General features: G+C 40.0%; 1 protein-coding gene across 7 annotated transcripts in view; it reads right to left on the bottom strand.

Moving 5' to 3' along the window:
• Positions 1 to 2731: 2731 nt before the first annotated feature.
• Positions 2732 to 19606, bottom strand: part of LOC122560629 (CREB-binding protein-like) — a 209445-nt gene continuing 192570 nt past the window's right edge. For 6 of the 7 annotated variants that reach the window (XM_043711472.1, XM_043711474.1, XM_043711473.1 and 3 more), the window contains 3 exons: positions 14986 to 15147; positions 7427 to 7708; positions 2732 to 6702 (listed from right to left, as the gene is read on the bottom strand). In XM_043711472.1, coding sequence (XP_043567407.1) covers positions 4513 to 6702; positions 7427 to 7708; positions 14986 to 15147 — 2634 coding nt within the window. In that variant the 3' untranslated portion in view covers positions 2732 to 4512. Of the gene's footprint in view, positions 6703 to 7426; positions 7709 to 8023; positions 8123 to 14985; positions 15148 to 19606 lie in introns of those variants that run through there. The other variant, XM_043711477.1, reaches the window with a different exon arrangement.

Raw genomic sequence — 19606 nt, 5'->3', positions numbered from 1 at the left:
TGTGTTTGTGTTTTGTTAAGAAGTTGGACATTGTACAGAACAGAACATATTGGTCTGTAGCTTTACCATCAAGTTCAGTGTAACGATGAACATAGTTTGACAGTTAGGGAGAAATCAGGCCTGAGCTTGTACTAAGTCCCAAAGAACCCACAACACACCACATTTAAACACCTATTATTGTTGCATGTTAGTGGTTGTGGAGTGAGGTGTGGATTGTAGAATCCCTACAGTGTGGATGGGAGTCTTTTGGCCCATTGGGTCTGCACCAGCCCTATGGGGGATTCCTCAATCACCTCCCTCCCAACCCTCTCCTCCACCACCACCACCCAGTCCCCATGCCCTGCATTTATCATGGCTAGTCTACTTAGTCTGCACATCCCCAGACACTATGGGGCAATTTGGTATGGCTGGTCTACCTGGCCTGCATGTCTTTGTACTGTGCGTGTGTGCACGCACGTATGTGTGTTGTAGGGGGGAGGGGGGGTGCTGTAGTACTTGCAGGATGCCCACGCAGGTTCTGTGCAGGCAGTGTGGGGTTCAACCGAGACCCTGGTGCTGTGGGGCAGTAATGCTGCCTATTGAGCCATTTCACTGCCCAGTTAATCCCCAGCTTTCTTGTCCTTTCCCAAAGTTGTTTGCTATCTCTTGTAAAATCCCTTTTCTTTGGTTTGGCATCCATTTTTCTTCTGATTGCCCTTTGTGCAAAGCTGCATTTATCTTTACAACACATTTTACAAATGCATAGTCAGCTTCCTGTGGCTCAGTCCTTGTCTCACTCCAGAATTTGATAACCATGGATGGTGTGTTGATAAGGTGGCCAAAAAAAACTGAGTTCTAAGCAGGAAAAGCTATCAACACATGTTGGTGGCAGCCATTAGGAAAAGAGAGAGAATCCTGGTTAGCAGTGATGGGAATACATAGAAGCCTTTACCATCATTATCTAGACCTGATATTTATTTACATAAGATTTCAATTTCTTGCAGCTTCTGCTATTAAAACTTTAACAATCTGCATGCTAGTCACTTCAATTGGCTTGCAGAAAGTGAAACATTATAAGTGATTGACTTTTTTAAAGCTTTTTTCGTAAACCAATTCCAAATTGTGACTATCGGGTTTTTGTTCTAACATCACTAACTATAGCTGTGGATCAAAGAATAAAGTCACCATAGTCCCATTGGGTGGCTCTCTCATTATAGAGACACGATTTTGGGCAAGTTTCACAGGCTACCACTTCACCACAGCACAGGAAGAAAGAAGCATTGATGAAATCATTGCTTTACAGGTAGTAGGAGAGGCTGGATAGGTTGGGACTTTTTTCACTAGAGTGTAGGAGGTTGAGGAGTGACCTTACAGAAGTTTATAAAATCATGAAGGGCATTGATAAGGTGAACAGCAAACAACAAAGGTCTTTTCCCTAGGGTTGGGGAGTTCAAAACGGGAGGGCATAATTTTAAGATGAGAGGAGAAAGATTTAAAAGGGACCCGAGGGACAACTTTTTCACAGAGGGTGGCTCGTATGTGGAATGAACAACCAAAGGAAGTGGTAGACAGTACAGTTACAACATTTAAAAGACATTTGGACAAGTACATGAAAGGAAAGGTTTAGCAGGATATGGACCAAATGCAGGCAAATGGGACTAGTTTAGCTTGGGGAAACTTGGTTTGCATGGACAAGTTGGACCAAATGGTCTGTTTCCATGCTCTTTAACTCTGTGACTCTAGACTAAATAAAGGTTGCAAAACCCCTCCCTCTTCCAGTTAGCTTTGTCACATTAACCTCAGGAAGATTAGCAGTTGTGGGAAGTCCCTTTTGGTTCCAAGGACACAGATGTGTTCCAAATATATCTCAACAACATACTTTCAGTGCCAGGCCTTTTTCCATTGCAGTTCTGTCTGACTGCCATGTCCCACATCAGCTTCCTTGTTCCCTTTCTCATCAGCAATGCCAAGTTACGCTTTATGTTGAATTCTATATCTTGGCATTGCTACTGTGCTGCAAATGTCTACACTGGGTACTCCATTGTTTGTGAAGATCAGCAAAGATGCTATCTAAAGGGACTAATCGGGAGGTCATTTTATTTGAGATTCTGCTGTGATGAGTGGTTATCCAATCATTCTGGACTTGTTCCAGCTCCCAGGGCTGACAAATGGAAGGTTATTACACAAGGAAAAACTACTTGCTTTAGAAGTCACAGATATCCTTTGAAACCAGAATAAGGTACATATTCCTTAAGCTCAAACAGCCCCTCTTTGTTGTTGGCTCAATGGAAGACAAAAGCTGCTACCTTCGGTTGTCAAGTCTGGAACCTCTCTCATCGGTCTCCTCACATTCACTTAAATTCAGATTCAACACATTCTCTACAAAATGCATGAAAATCACTATGTCTACAGCATCGACATATGCTTTGGATGCAACAGAATACCAGGTCAGTTCCTGGGGCTTCTTGGTGTCTTGATTTTAAATATATTTCCTCCAAATTAAACAGACATGTACACTCCTTTCATGTTAATTTTAAAATAAATATTTGCAGCAAACAGGTACACAAATAAAATAAATTAAAAGCAAAGTTAAATACTGGCAAGTTGTTTCACTGTGGAATGAAGAATAACGCACATTAAACAGACTCCAATAGTTGCAAACCACTTTTCAAAAACCAAATCTGATACAGAAGTTGAGTGGGTCAACAGAAAGAAGAGGAATAAACAAATACACGATTGCTGTAGCATTTTATACATGTTACAATAATGCAGCTTTTATTTTGATTGATCTTAACTGTAGTTTAAGTAGATCAGATGAATGGATCATCAACTTTTGTAAAGAAAAAACGTGCAAGGATCCCACAGAAGGCAAATAAAAACTGTCTACCTTCCTATGCGTACACAGTAATATTGATACATAAAATGAAACACAAAGAGGAATACATAAAGCAAAAATAACAAAAGAAAGCCCCAAACACTCCGACCATCTGCTATTTGATATACCCAGTGATAGGGCATGAAGCTTAAACTTTTCACAGTTGAGTATCTCATCGATTTTGTATAGTTCACAAACATATACAGCAATGCCTGCATGCAGGCAGCTCAGATTAACTTTCAGAGAGTCCATGAAAATTTCAACAAATCCATCAATGGCAGCAAATGATTAGCAGTAACCATCCTTCTCTATCCTCAGCTGAAGTAACACCACTGGTGAGAGTAGATTGAGGACGCATAGGAATTAAGTTTCTGAAACTTTACACCAGTTAAAAACTGCAGCAACACAATTTAATTTCTTTTTTTCTTAAAAAAGAAGATAGTTTTAAAAATAAAAACACGACGACTTACTGAAAACTGCACAAAGGGAGAGCACAGCAGCAGGGACCATCTCTTCCAAATCACCGTTTATGACTCTGGTCGTCAATCCCCCCTTTCTCCTGGGGATTCTGACTGACAACAGGGAGGGAGGCATTTGTGTATTGGGGAAGAGTAAAGGAAAAGGATTAGTGAATGGATAATCAGCGGAGGTCAATGGCTTAAAGCAAGTCTCAAAGTCCAGTTTTCAGTAGTTTCTATTCTCAAAAACCTTTTTAAGGAATAAGCTTTTTAGCTTTGGAAAACGGAATTGAAGCTGAACAGGACTCACTAAGACCTTTAACATGGGGATGTTTGATGGTGGTCGGGAGGCAGTGGGGGAGAATTTAAACACATATTCCCTTTTACTTTTCAACACACCTCTTTAAATACTGAAGAAGTACAAACCTGTTTTCTGTTGCACACAGTTTATTTAACAATATGGTATATAAGTAAGAAATGAGTTTTAACCAGTTTATACAGTGATTGAGAGTTTTGTTTCCTTATTTATAGTAATTATATAACTTGCATGATTTACACTATAATTGCTTTCTTCTCATTTCAAGTTTCACAGAGAATAAAGGAGGAAAGGAAAGGATATGTCTTCTATTAAAATCAGCACAATCTATCAGTGATCATCCTAGTTTCACTAAAACCAGTTTATCATGAAACAAAGCAACAATTTCTACATCTGCAAGACAAAGTTTGGCTTTTGCCAGTACGTGTGCAATGGTCTATTCCTATCTATACAAATTTAATACTTGAAACGTCCGCACAGACTTCACTATAGAAAAACCTTCCCAGAACACGTCAGAAAATTATTGGTATACATTATATGTTGCATTTTTCAGGAAATTTTCTTTCCTGGTTTTAAACACAAAAATGCTGAAAGTCTGAAAAATACAAAATAAAAATATGAATAATATAACGAACTTGCTTTTTCTCCATTTAAAAAAATTAGGCAATGAGTCATCAGCAACAAAAGCAAACAGGAAACAAAAAAGGGAAAAAAAACACGACCAGAATGTGCAACCAGTCTGAACAAAAAATATATTCTTTGTGTTTTAACAGCAATTCATCCCTCAATGACTGAGGAAGTTGCAGTTCCTTCTAGGGATTGATCATCCCCAGACAGCTGAAATTTTCAGTACAAAAAGTCTCAGGAAAAATTGCTCCCAAATGCTACAAGTTTTCTTCCACAAACTTTTCTAGTGTGTCACATGTAATAGTGGAGCTCGATAGGCTGGAGCTATCAGTACCCAGTCCTAAGTCACCAGTGGCGCTATGAATAGCACTAATACCAGGATTAGTCAGTTGTGGAAGCATTGCATTCTGTTCTGGGGTGCTAAAATGTCCCTGATCCATGGGGTTAGCCTGGGGTGCAGCTAGTCCTGGGTGTGGGGAGCCAGTCTGGGGAGAGACATGGTGGGGAGAAGGTTGTGGCTGTATCCTTGGTGATGGGCTGGAATGTGGAGGCTGGGACTGAGGCCGCGGTGAGGGTACCGGCTGTGGAGACCGCACTTGGTTGCTGAGGGAAGTAGCAATCTGTTGGCTCTGAAGGTGAGATGACTGCGGCTGTCCTGAGAGCATGTGTTGCTGGGGGCTCATGGAGTTGGGCTGGCCCGGTGAGCCCATTTGCTGCTTCATCTGTTGCTGTTGCAGAATCCGCTGCTGTAGCGTCTGTTGGATGGTGGGAGTCCCATCGGCTCCCATCCCTGGTTGATTCAGCTGGTTTAGCTGTCCCATTTGGGTGATTTGTCCCAGAGGCCCACCTTGCATGGGCATGTGTTGCTGCATTCGTTGCTGTGGCATTGTTTGTGGGTAAGCTGGTCCTTGTGGTTGCTGGAACTGTGTGTGACCTGCTATTCCTCCAGCCATGCCAGTTCCCTGCTGCTGCTGAATGAGCTGGCACCTGATGAACAGTTCCCTGTACTGTGGGCTAATAGTTGCCAAGTTAGGGTTGTGTCCAGGGTTCATCATGTTCATTGTTTGACTCTGGGTATTCATGTTGCCCAAATTTTGCTGCTGCGGGGATAAGGTAGGCCGCTGAGCAGCTGCCTGCAAAGGATTCAGATTCTGCAGTTGATTCTGCATACCTGCTTGAGTATGCATGCCTGCTTGTTGCATTCTGGGCTGAGGTTGAGGTTGCATTCCAGGTTGTGACTGCATGCCAGGTTGGTTAGCCTGGTATTTAGCTGTTCGTTGCTTTATGAATGCTGCCATAAGTTGTGGGTTGGATTTCAAAATATTAAGTACCTGTTGTTGTTGCTGTGGAGAACTAGGTGATTTCAATGTTCGTAAGAGGTCCTGGAGAGCATTTGGAGAGATGCTGCTACGTGGAGATTGCTGGGGTCCTGGCATTCTCTGCCCTGATGCCTGTGCTGAAGTCATTTGCATGCCACTTCTGGGCACGCCAGTCTGCACAGGCTGTGACTGCGATAGTGTCGTTCCTTGTGGCCACTGTCCAGGTTGCATGCCAGGAATTACCTGACCCATTGGAGGCCGAGTGACTTTCATACCAACAGCTGGCATCTGATTGACAGGCCCAATCTGTTGCCCAATCATGTTTTGCCGTGCTATTCCTAAACCATTATTCATGTTTGCCATTTGGTAAAGCTGCTGCTGCTGTTGGGCCTCCAACTCAATCTGCCTAGCCACTTCCAATGCTGCAGCTGGTGGAGGTTGAGCAGGAAGGGCCTGGGGAAGTGGTGATACCTGGCTTGTGGGCTTTCCTTGTGAAACAGTGGTTGGGGTTTGCGTCCTTGGTGGATTGGGGAAGCCACTTGGCAAGGTGTTGGATGGTGGGGTCAGAGGTGGAGGTTGAGGCTGTGGTGTCTGAGGGGTGCCGGGTTGCTGTTGTCCAGTGGGTGTAACAGGCGCGGTTGAGGTAGGAGAAGGCAAACTTTGCTGAGGCACATTTCCGCGCTGCATGGTGGCCATCCTTCTTCGGAGCATCTGCGCTTGCTGCAGTCGGTGTTGCAGCTGCTGCTGACGCAGCTTGTGTTTGATGTTGAGACAGAATGGCACAGGACATTTGTTCTCTTGGCAGTGTTTTGCATGATAACAGCAGAGAGCAATTAACTGCTTACAGACAGGGCAGCCTCCATTAGTCTTGCGTTTGCAGCCCTTGGTATGCTGGACAACTCGCTTCATTTTCTGGCAGGATGGTAATGAGCAATTGGCATTGCGGCACTGGCAAGCATGAACCAAAGACTGGATACAACGCTGGATGCTGAGGCGGCGAGATTCTTGTGGACTCTTGGAAAGTGGATCTGGTTGGTTACTGTTCTCATCATCTAGTCCTAAGCCCCATTTAACCATTTTGTGCTCATGGCCTTTAATGTTGTGGCAGTTGACACATAGATCATAGTCCTGGAGAAGAGGAGAATAATGAAAAGTGAGAACTACTACATTTTGTCAAACATCTGAAACTTTATCAGTAGCTGACAAATAATGCATATCGAGACTTTATTATATGTATATAATGTAAATATATCCATTATCTTCATACTTCAACACATTTATCATTTTGATGTTTAGAATATAAATATTGAAAACAATTACTAACATACATTAGAAAGGAACTGAATGAAAGATCTGTGTTCTTAAAAGCTGCGGTAGGGAGAACATTTCTGGCACTTGTCATATCTTTCTTCCCAAAAGGTGCCTAGTATTACTGGGCTATAAGGTCAAGACACCTTTTAGTGCCTTTATCCAATAGGTATTCTCCACATCTGTGATTGTGGGCTGTAAACATCGGTAGGCTAAATGAACTTATTGGGCATTACTGGTAAGCTCCCTCTCATCGCTACCCATTTACTGATACAAATTTACATGAGATGATGATTTTGCACCCTCATTTCTCAGTGATTCTGCAGGCAACAGGCAGCGATTCTTGCTGGGTTAACTGAATCAACCCAGTGACTTGTGACCTGAACGTTGCAGCTGTACTTCACCAACCAAAGCTGGCTAACACATACTTCAAATTATTATCCCTTTAAAAAAAACTCTCGAACAACAAATTAAACATTTTCAAGGATCACTTAATTTAAAATACTTTAACAACAGAGGAATGGCAGGAGTTAGCAAATCTCACCTCACAGACTGTACAGTGCCATCGTGTTTCTACGTGATGCTTGCATTCGTTGCACGTGTAGACAAATCGGTCCTGGCCTTGATTGTGCAACTCCACCAGCATACACATGGTGGACCACTTCGCACGGCGCAATGATGAAAACTCCAAATGCTTGTCCCTGGCCAGTGTCAGGAATGCGTCACGGCCATCCATCAAATCACAGCTCAGCAAGGCGTCAGGATCCACAACGGAAGGCAATGTGTTCACCACTGGTCCAGCATGGAAGTGGATCACAAAAAATACCTGTAACAAATAGTGCTATTAGAATGGACAAGGAAGACTGGGAGAAATGATACATTTCTTGCTCAATAGCGTTAATCTTAAGAATAAATTTAGCCAAACCAAAAATAGGTAAGTTTGTTCACAACTATTTCACAGAAATGGAACCATGCCACACCCCTAATATCCCACCTCAGACATTCCAATATATAATCACATTCCATTTACAATTATAATATGAGGATAAAGGGAATTTCTGTAACTGTCTTCTTGGATCTGATCACAAACTTCTACAGACAAAACATCTTATACCTTGATGATTACTACGGGTCTTGATTCACAAGGACTAAGTGGGGTCGTGGGTTTTAGATGGTTGTCTTATTATGGGTATCTGTCTGGAGCTGGCAGGGATGATGAGTTCATACAATATACTTCATCCTAAATAACAGAGAAAGAGGCACCACTGAAATCCTCACAGCAAAACACGAACTAAACCAACAAAAGGGGATAACATACCTGAAATGGTCAAAGCTAGGCACAAACAGTTCCCTGCTCTAGTTGACCTTAGCATTACCAGGTTAGCCAAAACAGTCTGAACAACAAGTGATCCACCATCTAACTTCTAAGTTAGGTTTTAAATTCAGCCTTGAAAGAGTAACTGAAAAGTAACACTCCTTTTTGATTATGTCCCCTCTCTTCCTCCCCATTTCAAATCAGGGAGTGGAAATGCTGCAACTTACAAAGCTCTTCAGACTATTGATACAGGGACAAGTGAGATCCCAGGGTGAAATATGGCTCAACAGACTATATTTTGTTTTGTTCTTAATTTAATGGGGAAGCCCATCACTGAAACACAATGCTGCAGATTTGAGTGCTAAAAAATACACTCATGCCAATATAATGCTAAATTTCACATTTTGTCTAATGCATGGGAAAATCCCAAATATCCTTTACACTCAGTTCTCTTAGAGCTACTTGCCTTTTCCTACATGTGGCCTTGATAAGTCACTTTTACTTTGGCAAATTCACTTTTAGCCAGATTTATAATCAGATTGGCTTTTTGTAAACAGTCAAGCAGTTCTGTCAAGTGGTGTGAATGTTGTTCCCAGATTTGGTTTAATACAACCAAAATGTTGCTGCAATCCATACAACTTTTTATTGGTTACTTATAACACTGAATAGTACAGCATGGAACATGACACCAAATTAAACTAATCCCTTCTGCCTGCCCTTGGTCCATATCCCTCCATTCCTTGCATATTCATGTGCTTATCCAAAAGTCCTTTAAATGCCCCTATCATATCTACCTCCACAACATGTTCCAAACTCCTACTACGTGTGTAAAAATCTTGCCCCCCCGCATCTCCCTTGAACATTCCCCCTTCACCTTAAATGCACATCCCCTAGTATCAGACATGTTCAAAGGTCACTTGTCTATTTTACATTCAACAGCATGTCTTTACATCAAAGAGATTCATTCAAAGTTACAAAAGCCCATACTTTTTCACTCTATCATCCAATGAAACTTGCCAAAATACTTTTATTGTGCTTGTCCAATTCGTTCAACGCAGCTTTCCAATCTTGGAATAGGGTTGGAGTCCACTTTTATTATCACGATGACACTGGATTAAACTATATAGAGTTTTTGTGATCAATCTAGTTTTGGCACCATCATGATTGTAAGCTTTACCCATAACATTATTCAATTATGCCATTGCCCATCATAAACTGAATCTCTTCCCTGATGACCTAACCTATCTGGATTGAGTCTGTCAGTATGTTGTTATATACAGACACCCCACCCCCAATCATTAACAATATGAACAGCCAAAACTGTTTCTCCTGGATTATTTATACAAGTGGATTTATTATTTTCCTTCATAAGTCATTACAATAGGTTCCTGGTAGATAAAACACATCTGCCATCTAACCTTTTAAGTACCTCTATTATCCAATTCGATTGAAAGCTTAACTTTTGAATTTTTAATTTCAGATTCACTATCCAATTAGCCTGATGTTTCTATTTCACTTTCTTCTACTTTCATCATTCCTTTAACTACTGTCAACAATCATGATATCTAATATGTTAACATGATATGACTACTGATTTTTTTTCTTGTCTGGAGGATTTACTACATAATTCATATCGTAAGAGTTGCTTTTTGATTCGATACGCAGCATTCCTGTTTATCTGAGATCCACGTACAGCAGCAGCAGCTTCCAGAACCAAAGTCAATGCTGAACAGCATGCTGTTGCCTAGTGCTCTGCACTGAACCTTGCTGTGGGCGTGTATACAAACACACAACTTAGAGTTGTTGATACGGTCTTGCATTGAGTGGTTCCTCAGAGATGGATAACAACACTAACTTCATTTCAAGCAATAACATTTTGAACTTGAAAACTTGAAGCACAGACTGCAAGTTTAATCTGAGCTATGGCTTATCAAATTTTCTTTAACTAGTTTAAGTGGTCCTCTCATCTCATGTCTATATATTAGTTCAAAAGAGCTAAACCCTGTGAACTCATTTGGAGTGCCCCTAATGGGAAACAATGACAAAGGAATGCCCTTGTCCTCATCATTAGGACATCATTGGCAATAAACTCTGAGCATGGTCTTCAAAATCTGATGCCATATTTCCAATGGACCTTGAAACTAAGAGAGATAGAAAGATGTAAATTGTTTTAATCCCAAACTAGTCACCATTTCTTTGAATATTTGCAGCATAAAATTTGAACCTTGATCTAATTGTATTTCTTTGGGTAATCCACATCTTGTAAATAATTGAACCAACTTTTCAGCTACTTTTTTTGTAGTAATTTTTCCTAAGGGTACTGTTTCTGTAAATTGGGTGGATACTACCATTCCTATCTTAACGTAGGGGTCCTACACAGTCTATTAAGACTTAACGAAACTAATTTTCAAAAGCTGGTACTGGACTTAAAGGCGCATGTTTAATTAATGATTAGGGTTTCCCACATATGGTATATCCAGCAAAGTTGGACCACATCTTTATGTAATCCTGGACAATAAAAATATTTTACCATTTTAACTTGTGTTTTCCAAATATATAAATGGCCAACCATTGGAATCTTGGGAGCTACTTGAAGATTTCATGGTAACCAGATAGTGCTATCACCTGATAGATCACTGACCATTCCTTATCAGTTAGTATTTGAGATGGCTTCAAATTTTCTCATTATTACCTAGCTTTTCAAATAATAATACTTAAGCATTGTTTCTGATTTAATGTGAGTTGGCTCTTACTAACAATTCTTTCAATTCCTATTAAAGATGGGATAAACATATCCACCTTATTCTCTTTACTTGCATCCTTTTTAATTATATTTTCAAAAATGTATGCAAATACTGAATCACCAAATCATCTCCCTGTTTCATAGGTTCATTTCTTTCTTGTCTAAATCTATTAGCCTGAAATCCAGTCACAATGCAGTCAGGTAACAACCCAAGGTGTTCCTCCTGAAATATTTCAGCTTCTTTCACCTTCAGTGATTGTCTTACCATCATTAGTAAGGCCAATATCCTTAAATTTGTCCAATAATTTTCCGAAGTAAAAACAAATTCCTTCTACAGGAATTAATCGCACTATTCCCATAACAAATTCTCCAGTTATAAAGTCATATTGGTTTACTTTCCTAATTTGAAGCATAGGAAGATCACTTCTTTTGATACAATACTCAGAAACACAAATGGTCTGTTTCTTCTTCTCAATTTTTAAATTAAAATTCTCACGACTGTCCTGAGCCATCACTCTCTTGTTAGTACATTCCAAAGAAATGTATTCTCTTTGTACCACTGCTACAGTTTTAATTTCAACCTCTTTTCCTAATGCCCCCCTTTTTGGAGATTCCTTAGATATTTGTACTACTGCAACTGGTCTCCCATTTTAATGCCTTGGAATTGGCTTTGGGATGTCCATTCACATTACAAGTGAAGCAAGTTAATATCTTTATATCACTTTTTTGGTTTTAACCTTTGTCCTTTATTACTTTGTGGTATCTTTCTGTCTGTTCTTTAAAACTCTCTCTTGCATTCCTAGATTTTCTATACCTCCAAATTTCACTGGGGATTTTAATATAACCATCTTTCCACCTATTACATATCTGAGAGAGATATCACGGGGATCTGTCAGAACTGCTGATTCTTGGTCTTTAATATTTGATGCACATCTAAATAAGTTTTAAGTTTACAGGAATGCTAATTCTGAATTCTTTCATAATCACAATTCTCCTTACATTCTCAACTTTTTTTCTCCAGCTTTAGTGATCTTAAACATTGACCCCAGACATTTTTTTGTTTGCCAGTTCTGCAAAAGGTCCAATTAGATTTCTTTCTTGTAGCTTCAATTGATAAGTTACTGGGAAATGCTTGTAAGCATCGAGTATTGTCTTTTTGACAGTTTCATACTCTGCAGATGGCATTTCTGACAAAATGGTTTTCACAGTCATTGCTGTATCTGTCAAAACACTATCATTAAGGACCAAATATCTTTTTGCCATTCGATCTGTTTAGTTGCCTTCTTTTGACTCCGTCCACAGAAAACTTAGGCATTTAGTGCAGGTTCTTAGTGAAATCAAATTCCTCCTCGGAATCAGAATTATCCTCAGACTTACTGCCTCCTCCTCCTTCCTTTACTCGAAGCTTTCCTTTGGCCAACTCATATTCTCTATGTTCCTTACCTCACTGGAGTTCCAATTTTCTTAATCTACCTCTCTCTGCTTTTCTTTCTACTCCTCCCTTCCATTTTAAGTTCTCTTAATTCTATTGCCCATTCCATTATCCTCTGATTTTCTTTGTCCTCTAACTAACGTTTTTTAATTTCTAACTGTATCTAAGCTAATTCCAGTTGTGATGCTTCAATTTCAGGTTTACCTTCTTCCAATTTTAAATGTCGTATAATCGTACAAAGCAACTCATCCTTATGTGATCCTGCTTTTAAACAGAGAACAAAGAACAGCACAGCACAGCACAGAAACAGGGCCTTTGGCCCACCAAGACTGCACTGATACATAATGTCTTTCTAAACTAAAAACCTTTTGTGTCTCTGCTGTCTGTATCCCTTTACCTCCTATTCATTTATCTATCAAAGGTGCCTCTTAAACATTGCAATTGTATCCACCTCTACCACTTTCTCTGGCAGTGCATTCTGGGTTTAAAAAAACCCTGCCTTTCACATCTCCTTTAGAAACTCACCCCCTTTAACTGTAAACCTACATCCATTGGTAACTGACATTTCTACGTGGGGAAAATGACTCTTTTACTTCTAAGTTTTCAACGAACTGTCTCAGTTTAGCTTTAATCAACTATTTCAGATAACCCACTATTAGATTTTCCACTTCCAGAAAGCCCTTTGCAATATTCAAAGCCATCTTCAAAATTTGTGCAGAAAACGTCACTTCAATGCAGCTTTTTGTGTCTAGAACTACCACATATTACTTATTTTAACAAAGGAACAGAATCGCTCTCAAATCCTGTGAACCCAAATTCTGCAAGAGCCCCACTTATGATGTTATTATTATTGGACAAGCTAGACCTCAGACTAAAATCTATTTGACACACTATCATATTAAAAACACTCAATGCTGTAGAGTAGGTTTTAACAATTAAAAAAAAATCTATTATGCTAAAAAATGTAGAATAGAATAAACCAAGCTTTTTATATATAATTTGTAAGATTTTAAAATACAGTCCCATTTGTCTAAATATCACTTTATTTTATTTATTTTTTATTTAGATTCCCTACAGGATGGAAACAGGCCATTTGGCCCAACCAGTCCACACTGAACCTCCGAAGAGTATCCCATCCAGATCCATTCCCCTACATTTACCCCTGATTAATGAACCTAACACTATGGGCAATTTATTATGGGCAATTTATTATGGCCAATTCACCTGATCTGCACATCTTTTTGACTGTGGGAGGAAACCCATGCAGATACAGAGATACGTGCAAACTCCACACAGACAGCGGCTTGAGGTGGGAATTGAATCTGGGTCCCTGGCGCTGTGAGGTAGCAGTGCTAACCACGGAGCCACTGTGCCGCCCCAACAGTGCACAAACATGAGATCATTCCTTTCTCTATCATATCCATAAGTTTGACTTACATTTCTTTCAATTTCTGGTCTTGAAAGTTACATAATTGAGGTTAGACTTTCTAAACTCTGAATAACTCCTTCAGGATTCTAACCAAACACTTCTGGTCTGAAGCTTTCAACTTACATTAAGATAACCTATTTACAACCTAAGTGAATTATTTTCTCCAGGAGTAAATGGCTCATACATTTAACTTAAACCAGAACTTCTGCAAATAACTTTGCAAGTTATGATATTTTCCAGCCTTGAAGCAAATAAAAATCAATTCCTGATTCTTCTAATCTGAAAGCAAGCAAATGCATGCAACGTTTGCTTTGTCCAACCATAAAACTCTCAATTCCCAATATCACTCCATGAACTCTCTTTCTCATGTTGTTTTCAAAAAAATCATGGCTCTAGAAATACTGACAGGTCAAATATTAATAGAAAGTGAGGACTGCAGATGTTGGAGATCAGAGTCGAGAGTGTAGTGATGGAAAAGCACAGCAGGTCAGGCAGCATCTGAGGAGCAGGAGAACCGACATTTTGAGCATATGCCCAAAAATGTCCACTCTCCTGCTTGTCGGATAGTGACTGACCTCCAGGTCAAATATTAAACCATCCTTACACAGACACACAAAAATTCACATATCGTTAGCTAAAAATCCAAACTCCCAATGTTCTAAAACTTTAGTACCCAGCAAGGTTGCTGGTTAAGTTCAGGAGACAGCAAAACAGAATCAATATAACATGTATAAAAGTTTAACTGATATCTCAAGGTATAATATGATTGAATTGGATTATTCTGAAATGTTAGTGTTCATTCTTTAACTTCCACCTTATTAATTTTTCCTAGCCTCTCAAGTGAATGCTGATGCCTTCCCAGCATGCAGGCTATATTCTTATATTTATTGAGGCATTATTCATAGTTGTGCATTGATCATGATGATGAATGAGTTGTTTGGTCCTAGTTGATGGTTTTCCCCTGAAGTTCAGTTGAACTTAATCATTGTTTATAAATGGACATCTAAACACAAACTGTTGTGTAACAAGCAAGTCAGTGACCTTTCTCCTCTTAGGGGATGCTAATTTTAAAAGAAAAATCAAATTAAAGACATACGTACCTCATATTTTCCAAAAAAGTCAAATGCACAGGAGGAAAAGGCAACATATTTAATTAGGCAGAATTTAAGAATAATTTCCAGTACCTCTTTATGCTTTTCCATGGTTGCATACAACTTCTGTGACAAGTCGTTAGCTACATTTGGCATTCCAGGCTTTTTCTTGTTGGCCCGGCTAATGCTGCTTTTATTCTTATTTGTTTTTTTGTTGTTCTTTTTCTTTGCATTTTTGCTGTCTCCTTTCTTTCCCTGGAAATGGGTATAAAAAGGATAATTAACAATCTTAGATGCCTAACACAGAACAGCAGTCCACCATGACTGTTCTTCGAAAGGATATTTTAAATATAGAATGCAACTAAAAAAATCTTCTTGACAGCTTCATTTTCATATACATGCTAAGATTTTGTGCTTGGAGTCTACTTCACTGCAGACTCTTCGATCACAGCATATGGATTTAAGAGCATAAGAATTACAGAGGTAGTCCATATGACTTATCAAGTCATAGTTAATCTATCTCAATTCCATTTTCCTGTCCATTCCTTATATTCCTTGATTCCCTCAGATCAAAAATCTGTCACCCTCAAACCTGAACATATTCAACGACAGAGTACTCCCAGCTCTCCAAGGTAAAGAATTCTAAAGATTCTCAATGCTGTGTGAAGAAATTACATCATAGTGCAGCTCTGAATGATATGCCTCACCCTGAGGCTGCCATGTTGCGCCAGTTTTCTCAGGCAGGGGAAACAACCCTCAAGTATTTGCCCTGTTAAGCTCCTTCAGAATCCTGTACGTTACAATAACATCACCTCTCATTCTTCTAAACCCCAGAGAGTACAGTTCCAATTTGTTCAGCCACTCATCACAGCACAACCTTCTCATCCCAGGAACCAATCTACTCAATCTTTGCTGTATGACCTCCCTCAAAAATAGAGACCAAAACTACACATAATATTCCAGTTGTGTACCTCACACAACTGTATATAAGCAAACTGTTGCATATGCTATAAATCTGAAACAAGCATAGAAAATGCTGGAGAAACTCAGGTCTGGAACAATCCGTGGAGAGGGCAAAACAGAATTAACATTTTGAGTCTAACATTAAAAGTCATTAAAGACTTGAAACATCAACTCTGTTTCTCTCTCCACAGATGCTTCCAGACCTGCTCAGTTTCTCGAGCATTTTCTACATTTGTCCCATATTATTGTAGCAAGATTTCTTTGACTTGCATTCTGGTCTCCTTCCAATAAAGGTCAATGCACTATTTGCATTCCTAATCACTTGATGTACCTGCAGGTTTTGTTTCTTATAAAAGTTCAGGCCTCTCTAAACATCAACGTTTAAATGTTTAATGTTTTTAACAAATATGCTCTTCTGTTACTACAACTCAACTGAAAAACCACACACATCCTGTAATTAACCTCCATTATTCCATCTTGCTGCCCAATCACTTAACTGGTATATTTTTTCTGGCTCGTCATCTGCCCTACTCACATTGCTTATTAACATATCTCTTGAACTGTGTGCCTTTTTTTGTTAGCTGCTCTAATTGACCAAGGTCTAAGTTCACATTAGCCATTTACCAAAGCAGAGATTGAAGCTTGAATCACAACTTTAAATGGTCACATTTCTCAAGTTCAGATCATAACCAAGTTATCAAACCACCATGCTGACTCCATGTGAAGAATGAATTAGAAACTCATCACCAACAGAGTTCACTTCTATTAAACATGGTAGAAGGATCAATTTTTAAATCATGATTGGATCAAATAGAGTCATAGACATACAGCATGGAAATAGACCCTTCGATTCAATTCGCCCATGCTGACCAGATATCCTAAATTAATCTACTCCCACGTGTTAACAATTGGCTCATATCCCTCTAAAGCTTTCCTATCCATATGCCCATCCTTTTAAATGTCGTTATTCTACCAGCCTTCACCACTTCCTCTGGCAGCTTATTCCATGTATACACTACCCTCTGTGTGAAAATGTTGCCCCTTATGTCCCTTTTAAATCTTTATCCTCTCACCTTAAACCAATGCCCTCTCGTTTTGGACTTGCACACCCTGGGGAAAAGACCTTGGCTATTCACCCTGCCCATGTCCATGATTTTATAAACTTCTACAAGGTGCTTCTGATGCTCCAGGGAAAGTAGCCCCAGCCTAATCAGCCTTTCCCTATAGCTCAAACCCTCCTACCCTGGCAATATCCTTTTAAATCTTTTCTGAGCCCCTTCAAGTTTCACAACATCCTTCTAATAGCAGGGAGATCAGAACTGCATGCAGTACTCAAAAAGTGGCCTAACCAATGTCCTCGCAACTCCTACACTCAATGGACTGTTCAATAAAGGCAAGTATATCAAACACCTTCTTCACTATCCTATCTATCTGTGACTCAACTTTCAAGAAACTATGAACTTGCATTCCAAGGTCTCTTTCTTCAGCAACAATCCCCAAGACTTTACCATTAAGAGTATAAGTCCTGCCCTGATTTACTTTTCCAAAACACAGCACCTCACATTTATTTAAAGTAACCTCCATCTGCCACTCTTCGTCCCATTGGCCCAGCTGATCAAGACCCTGTTATACTGAGAGAACCTTCCTCATTGTCTGTACCTTCAATTTTGGTGTCATCTGCAAACTTACTAACCATACTTCCTACATTTACATCCAAATAATTTATATAAATGACAAAAAGCAGTGGACACAGCACCAATCCTTGTGGCACACTGATGGTCACAGGTTTCCAGTCTGAAAACAAACCCACCACCACCACCCTGTTATCTACCTTCGAACCAGTTCTGAATCCAAATGGCTAGTTCTGCCTGTATTCCATGTGGTCTCACCTTGCTAACCAGCCTACTATGAGAAATCTTTTTGAACGCCTTACTGAAGTCCATATGGATCATGTTCATCGATCTGCCCTCATCAATCTTCTTTGTTACTTCTTCAAAAAACTCAACCAGGTTAGTGAGACCTGATTTCTCACGTGCAAAACCACACTGATTATCCCTAATCAGTCCTTGCCTTTCCAAATACATGTAAATCGTGTCCCTCAGGACTCCCTCCAATAATCTGCCCACCACTGATGTTAGGCTCTCTGGTCTATAGTTCCCTAGCTTTTCCTTACCACCTTTCTTAAATAGTGGCACCATGTTAGTCAACCTCCAAACTTCTTGCATCTCATCTGTGACTGTCCATTATACAAGTATTTAAGCAAGGGGCCTAGCAATCACTTCCCGAGCTTCCCACAGAGTTCTAGGGTACACCTGATCAGGTCCTGGGGATTTATCTACCTTTATGTGTTTTAAGACGTCCAGCGTCTCCTCCTCTGTAATATGGATATTTTTCAAGATGTAACTATTTATTTCTCCATGTTCTCTATTTTCCATACCCTTTTCCACAGCAAACTCTGATGCAAAATACTTGTTTAGTACCTCCCCTATTTCCTGCGGTTCCACACATAGGTGGCCTTGCTGATCTGGTTACTCTTTTGTAACCTTAATGTTTGTGGAATCCCTTTGGATTCTCCTTAACACTATTTGCCAAATCTATCTCATGTCCCCTTTTTGCCCTCCTAATTTCCCTCGAGGATGGGAATCACTCTATTTCTGCTGTTTATACCTGATCTATGCTTCCTTCTTTTTCCTGACCAAAAATTCAATTTCTCTAGCCATCCAGCATTCCCTACACCTACAACTTCACTCTAAGAGGAACATACTGTCTCTGGTCTCTCGTTATCTCATTTTTGAAAGTTTCCCATTTTCCAGACGTCCCTTGGCAAACGTCTGTCCCCAATCAACCTTTGAAAGTTCTGGCCTAATACAGTCAAAATTTGCCTTCCCCAAATTTAGAACGTCAACTTTCAGATCCAGTCTATCTTTTTCCATCATGATTTCAAAACAAATAGAATTATAGTCATTGGCAGCAAAATGCTCCCCCACTGACACCTCAGTCACCTGCCCTATCTTATTTCCCAGGAGTAGGTCAAGTTTTGCACCTTGTTTTGTAGGTACATCCGCATACTCAGAGTCATAGAGATGTACAGCATGGAAACAGACCCTTCGGTCTAACCCGTCGATGCCGACCAGATATCCCAACCCAATCTAGTCCCACCTGCCAGCACTCGGCCCATATCCCTCCAAACCCTTCCTATTCATATACCCATCCAAATGTCTCTTAAATGTTGCAATTGTACCAGCTTCCACCATTTCCTCTGGCAGCTCATTCCATACACATACTCTGTGTGAAAAAGCTGCCCTGTAGGTCACTTTTATATCTTTCCCCTCTCACCCTAAACTTATGCCCTCTAGTTCTAGACTCCCCAATCCCAGGGAAGAGACATGCCTCTCATTATTTTGTAAACCTCTATAAGGTCACCCCTCAGCCTCTGACGCTCTAGGGAAAACAGCCCCAGCCTATTCAGCCTTTCCCTATAGCTCAAATCCTCCAACCCTGGCAAAATCCTTGTAAACCTTTTCTGAACCCTTTCAAGTTTCACAACATCTTTCCGATAGGAAAGAGACCAGAATTGCACGCAATATTCCTACAGTGGCCTAACCAATATCCTGTACTGCCACAACATGACCTGTACTCAATACTCTGACCAATAAAGGAAAGCATACCAAATGCCTTCTTCACTATCCTATCTACCTGCGACTCCACTTTCAAGGAGCTATGAACCTGCACTCCAAGGTCTCTTTGTTCA

Source organism: Chiloscyllium plagiosum, chromosome 21 (genome assembly GCF_004010195.1).
Source record: "Chiloscyllium plagiosum isolate BGI_BamShark_2017 chromosome 21, ASM401019v2, whole genome shotgun sequence".
Lineage (NCBI taxonomy): Eukaryota > Metazoa > Chordata > Chondrichthyes > Orectolobiformes > Hemiscylliidae > Chiloscyllium > Chiloscyllium plagiosum.
This window is presented reverse-complemented; position numbering and strand designations above follow the sequence as displayed.